Genomic DNA, 8,908 nt, shown 5'->3' on the forward strand with positions numbered 1-8,908 from the left:
ACAGTGCTGTGGCATCACAGCTCACAGCAACCTCCAACTCCTGGGCTCAAGCAAGTCTCCTGCCTCCGCCTCCCAAGTAGCTGGGACCACAGGCGCCTTAGCCGGTTGAGCTATAGGCACCGAGCCTCCAAATATTTTTTTTAAGTAATCTTCCAAAGTTATCACCTTAGATTTGCTGTTTCACTGACATTTTAATATTATTAACTGCAAATAACATGAGGAAATATGTACATAAAAGGAAAGACAAGATACTGTATAAAAATGAAGACAGGCACCAATCTCAGTGGAGTCAATTTAACTTCCAACACCTCCTTCCTCGCTTCCTTAACGTAGGCCTGATGGGAAGCAGAAGCAGACCGGCGGGAGCCTTTTGGTGGCCGACCGGGGGAACGGGAACGGGATCTTGACCGACTCCCTCGGCGTCTGGAAGGAGAACTGGAAGTTGAGCCACCTTTCCTTTGCTTAAAGGAAGTTAAAGGCTAGAAGAAAGGAAGAAGGCAAAGAGCTTTACTAAAATCATAATACGCATGGACCCAAACTAGAAGAGGGTAACAAAGCTGGTACCTGCTACTGCTAACTCTAAAATCATCGTGAAAAATCACAGGATCCGAGAACCTATCAGTTGAAGCCAATGAAAAATGCTGCAATCATGATCCATCTCTCACACGACAAAGACAAACGCAGCCTTTCCCTTCCTCACTGCCCTTGGAAAACATTTCCAAGAAACGAAATGTGTGTAAACAAATAGATGTATACATTCCCAGGAACATATGAAGGAAGGGTTACAATTAACATTGATTAAAACTGAGATGAGAGGCCAACAGAATCAGCACACAAACAGCAAAAAAAAAAATAGTTCGAGATTCACTCTGAACAAAACATACAAGGAGGCTGGTGCCTGTGGCTGAAAGGAGTAGGGCGCGGACCTAGGGTGGTGGGTTCAGGCCCAGCCCCAGCCAAAAACTGCAAAAAAAACATACAAGCAGATCTTGAAAACAAAGTATAAGTCTGGATTCCTGGAAATTGTTTTACCATGTCCTCACTCACTCCAAATCACTCCTTCCATTGCTTCTAGGGATCTAGACCTAGAAAAAGTAAACTATACTCCGAGCCAAATCCTCCCTACCCCAATTTTTGTTTGGGTCTTGAGCTAAGAATGACTTTTACATTTTTTAAATGACTGTAAAGAAAACAAAAGAGCAATATTTCCTGACACATCAAAATTATATGAAATTCAAATTTCAGTGCCCATAAATAAGGTTTTATTGGAACACTGCCAAATCTAATCCCTTCCATATTGCCTGGAGTGCTCTGGAGCCACAGAAGCCATATGCCCATATATCCTAAGACATTTACTATCCATCAAATGGATCTGATCAAATGATTTGCTGGCTCCTGTTCTAGAATACTCAAAATGTGGTCCATATGCCAGGAACTGTTTGTTACTGATCTTCAAGGAAGAACCAAAATCGAAAAAAGGTATGTGGAAATTTTTATAGCATGTTGATGAAGTAACTTTATGTCTATTGAATCTGATGATAAAAATGCGAGGCTTTTATTTTGTAAGTTTTTTTTTTATTTTTTGAGTAACATATTTTTATGGCACTTTACATAAGTATTTATATACGAAGGATCAGACAGTTTAAAACTCAGTCCTAACTAGATGATTAAGCAGCCCTGGCCTAGACTCAAATCTAATTAATGTCACTCTCTTGATTAAAACCTCAGGGTTCAGGATGAAGCCCAAATCCCTGGACTTGACAAATAAAACCCTGCAGTCTGGCTCTGCTTACCCTCCACTGGCTCTTGCCCACCACCCTTCCAGCACCCGGCTGACTGTGCCACCTAACCCCTAAGCCTTTGACATGCTGCCCTCTCTGCAGAAGCAGCCCCAATGTCAACCAACTTTTTCCTATTTGTTCTCAGCACTTGGTTCAGATGTCATTACCTCTAAAGAGTTTCAGGAGATACTCAACACCATCCACGACAAACTCCAGTATGAAGCCCAGGGAAACAGCAAGTATAAATGTCTGTCTTTCCCTTAACTGCAAGCTTACTGGGAACAAAGCATTGTGGTTCAATCATGCAATTCCCAAAGCCAAAAACAGTATCTCACCCAAAGCAGGAACTCAGCCCTGTGCCTCCAGAGCCAGCACTAACAACGCTGAGCTTCGAAATCATACTTATAGTTATTTCCCACTTACTATAAACATATTCTGATCAAACAAAGGAGCTCTTACCTTGATATCACTCTCTTTCAATTCAAGTTCGGTTCCATCTTTGTATTTTACAGTGTAAAGCTGAGAACTGCTGTCATGGCTCAGAATTTCTACTTCATAATAAAGTGAACTCCCAGGCCATCGACCTCTTACCACTTCACCATCAGCAAACCTCCTACTCGGCATTTTCTAAAATTAGTCTGAACGGTTTTAAAGAAAAAAATTGAGTCAATACATAGATATGCAATTATATGGTTGTCTTTTATCATAGGTTGATCACTAAAATACCATTCTGCCAAAAAAAAATTTTTTTTTTAAATAAAAAATTTAGGGCCAGAAAGGCCTCTGGAGAAGAAAGTATGTAACTCCTTATTTGAAAGATGAGAAAACTGAAAGCTAAAGTTAACTATCTTGTTCAAGGTCAGAAAAACAAATGGTACAAAAGGGCAGAGCTAGGACAATACTGAAGCTGCTCTTTTTGCTACATTATACCTCATTTTGAATCACTTTACAGAGGACGATTTATCCACTTTACATACTTATGTGTGTGGTACATACATGACGCTAAAGATTAATTATGACAACATCTATAGCCACCACATCATCACTCATCTACAGAATGTTACTCAACTACAGTGGCCTTATTTCTCGCTAATCAAAAAAGCAGGCATAATCTTACAAAGGAGACGTTTTCTAATGTGTCAATTTGCATATCATCTTATAAAGTCTTTAAAAATGCATTTTATTATATTTTTAACTAATAGCCTTTATTAAAAACAAACTATGAAACAGGTGGAAAATTAAGGACTATCACCCATCAACAGAAAGAAAAATAATTCCAAATCTAAATTGAACAGCAAATTTGGGGGTTATTTCTCATAGCTGAAGAGCCCAAATGCACACCAAGTAACTCTGCCGACCACCTACCTAGGCTAGCTCAGAGCCTCTCTCTCAAGCCTACAACAATTACCCCCAACTACAACCTTCTTTTCCACTGATTCAAAACATGGTCCATGAATATGGACCTTGTATATACAACACTCCAAGAAGCCACAATCAATCTGCAAAAACACCACTTACGTGAGGTCTGCCTGCCAACCTTTTTGAAATATCAATCATTTGCTGGGTCCTTCCAGCTGCAAGGTAGTAATGTTTCTCCCTGTACTGGCCAGCAGATTCCCATTTCCACACTAGAAAACTGGTGCCATCAACGTTCCGCGACACTACGTGAACTAGTTAGCTGGGGCCTAGTTCAAGAAGTAGACACTGTACTATAGGGTTTTCTCTCCCTAAATTACCTTCATCTCACCATGTAAGCAATTCCCAATATATTATCCAAGCATATAAATGTATATTCCTCACCAGCTCTTGTCAAGAGCTAAGAACACAAGAGCAACATTTAAATACTTCTAAAGACTCTATGGAATTAAGGAGGTTATATTACCTATTCCTCCCGTAAGAAAGTCTGCTAAGCAGCACATTTCTTCACTGTTAATCACCTGAGAAAAAACTATTAAGTTTCACTTATTTAAATAGATAATGCCTTTTTCAAAAAGAAAATAGTACTCATCAGGTGATTAGAGGATGGCAGTCAATTAACATGGTAGGCAAAAGAGCCTGCTTTCTTCTAAGAGATAGCATCACTGCGGTAGGGAAGGAAGGCGCCCACGTGCTTTAAGGATCATGTCAGGGCTAGCTGAGGAGCACCTCAGGGGGCACTTAGGAAGGGGGAGGCAAAGGACACCCTCAGACAAGGAGGCGGGATGCAAAAAGGGAAAGTAACAACAGCTGTGCCTATTTCAACACTTAGCTTCTCTCTTCTCTAGTGTCTCCTCCTTCCCCAGGGCACCCCTCCCAAATCAAACCAGTTACTAGTACTAGCTCTCCTACATTGCTCAACCAGGATTCAAAGAAGGCCAACTGTCTTTCTACATGAAGACACTCAACTTTCAAACAACTCTTTACAAACGTTGTTTGGGAAGGTTCTTTGGGGGAGGGGGGGTTGAGGCAGAGTCTCAGTATGTCACCCTCAGTACAGTGCTGTGGCTTTCAGCTCACAGCAACCTCAAAGTCCTAGGCCTATTCTCTTGCCTCAGCCTCCCAAGTAGCTGGGACTACAGGCGCCCACCACAATGCCCAGCTATTTTTGTTGTTGTAGCTGTCATTGTTGCTTTAGCTGGCCACAGGCCAGGTTCGAACTGCCAGCCTCCATGTATGTGGCTGGCACCCTACCCACTGAGCTACAGGCTGCCGAACCTTTACAAACTTTACAAGCTCTTCAGGACTTAGTGACCACATGCAGACTTGAAAGGCGCTGAACAACAGATCCTGTATGTTCTTAAAAATTTACTTACTGGTACCTTTCCATTATACTATTACACATCACACACACAGTATCTGTGCAATCCTGAACATAGGACAGTGCCAAAAGATATTTCTGTTACCAATTAAGTAAAATGTTCATGTTAAATTATCTGGTCAATTTCTTAGGTCTCTAAGTTTAATTTTTTTTAAAAAAAGAATTGAGTTGGTTGTAAAACAAAATAAACCAGCACTCTCCTAAGGAGACCACTATTTTATACACAAATGTTCCAAAGGATGAGATCAACATGATGCACACCCCACTTTACACAAGATCCACACACAATTGTCAAACATGAGGATATGGTGCAATCACATCCTCATACTTGTATAATCTCCCACAAGAGTGAATGAGCCAGTAGCTGGGCATAGTGGTGGGCACCTGTAGTCCCAGCCACCTGGGAAGCTGAGGCAAGAGAATCGCTTAAGCCCAAGAGTTTGAGGTTGCTGTGAGCTGTGAGCACTCTACTGAAGGTGACATGAGACTCTGTCTCAAAAAAAAAAAAAAAAAAAAACACTGAATGGGCCAGGATAGGACACAAAAGCTCCACAACATTTGAGCATGTCTTTACGCACTCACCTACGGGAGCCAAGATACACATCCATAGGCTTTCCTTAGAAGGGATGTTTTAATCAAGTGTGTTCATAAAAAAAATTTTTTTTTGTTTACTGAACACAATGTTCTCACTCCCCAAAAAGAGAAAATCACAGGGACCCTCAGGCTTTTCTCTATTAAGCCATATCTTGCTAACTTTAGTGTTAACTAGCCCTGGAACCCTCACACATTTCAGCTCCAGTACATGACAATTCTCTGCTGCTATTCTGTGCTGACCAGTGTCACTAGAGTTTTTGGTCATCTTTCTCTTCTTCAAATTAATTAAATGTGGGAGAAAACAAGAAGCTCATATGAAGTTGGCAGTTTCCCTTCAACACCTGAGCCACGGGTAGGACTACTTGGCAAAAAGGGAACAGAAACCCCGGGTGCCCTGGCTGCACCAAGCAACAGACACTCCACAGAGGCCTTTTTCCCTAATACAAACTGAAGGCAACTCATTATTCCCCTCCTACTCGCGCTTTTCCCGCTTCCCCAGGCAGCTCTCGGAAAAAAAAAAAACTTAAATTAGATTTGTTGCCCAGTCTAATAAGGACCCCATCCAACACCCCAGTTCTTCTCTGTAGCCCCACCATCTCCCACTGAGCAGTTACTACAATGGGAAAACTATAAAGCTACACGTGTTTGCGTGCAAGGTCCCCCGAATCTGGGTCGCTGCAGGGGAGCAAATCGACTCGCTGTAGGCTGAACCCCTGGGTTATCCACGCGCGATCCAATCTATCTATCTACCGTGTCCCCTCAACTCCCGGCAGTCTAGATGAAGTCACTGGAACAAGGCCATCTTGCAATCAAGTGCTTACTAAATGCCCCTTGAGGCTGCTGGAAGTGCGAGGCCGGCTGTCATTTAGATTTTTTTTAAACCTTCAAAAGATGAAATAAACAGGATCGTGCCTAGCAGGAGCACTCAACACTGCCCCAATACTCGTGTTTTGAGACCATCCAAGCGACAGAATTCAATACGTCCAAGCAAGCAACCCTGAAATCCCCTCCAAGCCAGTGACAACCCGCGCAAATTAAAGCCAACTGCTGCACCCCCTTCCCTGCCGCGCCAGCCCGGCGCGCATTTCCTGCCTCCCGACCGGCAGCACCGCCAAGCCACCCATTATCTGTCAGACCCGCGCTCGGAGGGGCCGGGAGGCCGAGCGGGGCGGGACAAAAGGACCCACAAACCCTCCCAGCCGCAGCCACCACGAGACACCAACTCGCGGCGTCCCACAAGGAATGGAGGGAAACGTCCGCAGTTTGAAATCCGCAGCTCCATTTCCGCAGCGGCCCGGCCCCGCCCGGCTCGAGCCTCTGCAGCCGCCGCCCCGACCCACCGACCGAGCGGCCGGCCGGTAGGGGGGGAGGAGGGGGGGCAAGGAGGTGAGGGCAAGGCCGCCGCGCCAAGCCCGGCGCCCAAGGACCCCGGCCCGCCCGCCGCGCGGTCCGCGCCCTCCCTCGCCGCCCCTCCGAGGCCGCGCCGCTGGGAGCCGTGAGCAGGGCGGGGGCGGAGGCGCTCACCTGCGCAGGTCCGCTGCGGGAACACGAACGGCTCCAGGAAGGTAGCAGCGCAGCGCCCCGGCCGCCGTTCCGCGCGCGCGACGCTGCCCGGCCGCGCTCTCGCGCCGGGCGATCCCGCGGTCCGGGCGCGCGCCCCCGGCTCCGCCCCGCCCCTCCGGTGGAGCCGCCCAACGCTCCCATTGGCTTCTCGGCCTTTTGAATCGTCCCCGGCGCTGCCGATTGGTCGTGCTCAGTGGTGCGTCCTCCAGCCGCGGTGAGGCGGGTGAGCCGGGGAAGCCGGAGCAGGCGGGCGGGAGTCTGGTGCGGCCCGGAGTCCTGTGTTTATCCCCGCCTTATCTCGGCGGCCCAGGCACCCTGGCAGCCCACGGACTCCCGCGCTCCCCGCCCTTTCCCTCCTGATGCTGGTCACAGCCTCCTGGCGATTTGCTGCAGAGGGCTTGGGGTACAAGGTGGCTCAGGGAAAGAGATTTAAAAAAAAAAAACTATTGTGGGAGGGTCTTTATCTGACGCGAGCAATCATTGTAACCTGGTTCTTTGTACCCTCAATGAATCTCCAACAATAAAAAATACTACAAAGAAAATAATAACTTTGCAAAGTGTTGTCTAAGTATCCCAGTCCGAAATTTCTTCTAAGGCACTATGCGTGCTCTCCTTCACCTGTTAAAATCCTGCAGTAGCCTCCGGACCAAGCGGTGGCTTCGAAGGGGAGCAGGGGCTCTTTTGTCCTGGCGACCTCTGCGCCTCAGCAGAAACCGACCTGGACCAAAGATTACGGCCACTGGCGAGAGGGAAGGATGGTGAACACAACTCGAAGATTGCCTACGAAGAATCTTCCTATGAAGAGGAGGATTGTTTTTAAGGGAAGTTCCTGGGGAGATAGGGTAGAAACGACGCGGAGCACGGAACGAGAAGTGCAGTGCATTACACACACTCACACACACACACACACACACACCCCGCTACATCGCTTGTTCTGCAACACAAAAGCCTGGTTTTAGTTTACCTTCAAAACGCTGAATCATTACCTTGTTGACTCGGAATCTGTTGTGAATCCTAAACCTTTGGGGGGGGGGGGCTGCAAGTTACCATTATCGGTTAGTTGGCTTCCTTCCTTTGGGGTGGAGAGTTTAAAGCAGTCCATTGAAGTTCCCCATTTCGCAATGTGGTTTTAATCAAAGTATTTCTTAACACCCCTACTAGGTAAATTTGAGTGAATTTCTATTTTGGAAGCACTATCTTAAATTATGCAAGTTAAATTATAATATAAATAGGGGTTTTCATTTATATCGTCGTTTCAGGTGCCCAGAGCCCTCATCTTCTCCCAGTTGCAACTACCAAAAACCCAGGTTTACTACTTAAAAAAGAAACAAAAAGTGAATACATTGGATTTCTCAGTCATTCGCATCCAGGGTGTTTGAGTTCATCAGAGCCTTTCCTGACAACCAGTTTGGACATGGAATTGTCAACATTGTCATTGAATTTGCCCTGGGTGGAAATCTGTGATATAGAAATGCGCATTGCACTCCAAAGTCGGAAAACCTACCTCGTTTTCTGCAAACCCCAAAGCCTCAGTTGCCTTAACCGTTAAGGTAAAATATTAGCCCTGCCTCAGAATTGTTTTCTGTAAGTGACAGAAGTGAAAACACTATATCAGGTCTATGGGGACCCAAGATAAATAGTATTCCTCATAGCCAAGCAGTGCTACATTATTCTTTTCTCATATGCTCTACACAGAACCAAGATGTCTTTGGATTTCCCTTGAGGTACACATTTTCTGGATCATTTCCACTTGTGAAAGAAAAAAGTTTCATTTTAAAAAACTCATTAAAGATTAGGTTTATAAAGTCTCACCCTATGTTGCAGTTAAAACAATGTAAATTAATAGAGTCAGTTTAATTAGCCTTACAAAATATCTACTAAAGAAACTGGGGGGGGGGGTCAGAGCCTCAAGCTGTCCCCCTGGGTAGAGTGCTGTGGCATAGCTCACAGCAACCTCCAACTCCTGGGCTCAAGCGAGCCTCCTGCCTCCGCCTCCCAAGTAGCTGGGACCACAGGTGCCGGCCACAACACCTGGCTACTTTTTTTCGGTTGCAGCCATCGTTGTTTGGCAGGCCGGGCTGGATTCGAACCTGCCACCTTAGGTGTATGTGGCTGGCGCCTTAGCCACTTGAGTCACAGGCGCTGAGCCTTAAAGAAATTTTTAAAAACAAAA

At 45.7% G+C, this 8,908-nt stretch overlaps 1 protein-coding gene across 1 annotated transcript in view; it reads right to left on the reverse strand.

Annotated features, from left to right (window-relative positions):
- Positions 1 to 6,760, reverse strand: part of LBR (lamin B receptor) — a 29,094-nt gene extending 22,334 nt beyond the window's left edge. Inside the window, exons 1-3 of the mRNA XM_023513896.1 lie at positions 6,697 to 6,760; positions 2,241 to 2,419; positions 276 to 479 (exon numbers count right to left, since the gene is read on the reverse strand). Of these exons, the coding sequence (XP_023369664.1) occupies positions 276 to 479; positions 2,241 to 2,405 (369 nt within the window). The 5' untranslated portion in view covers positions 2,406 to 2,419; positions 6,697 to 6,760. The remainder of the gene's footprint in view (positions 1 to 275; positions 480 to 2,240; positions 2,420 to 6,696) is intronic.
- Positions 6,761 to 8,908: the final 2,148 nt, after the last annotated feature.

This window comes from Otolemur garnettii, unplaced genomic scaffold (genome assembly GCF_000181295.1).
Source record: "Otolemur garnettii isolate 467f Iridium unplaced genomic scaffold, OtoGar3 scaffold00045, whole genome shotgun sequence".
Lineage (NCBI taxonomy): Eukaryota > Metazoa > Chordata > Mammalia > Primates > Galagidae > Otolemur > Otolemur garnettii.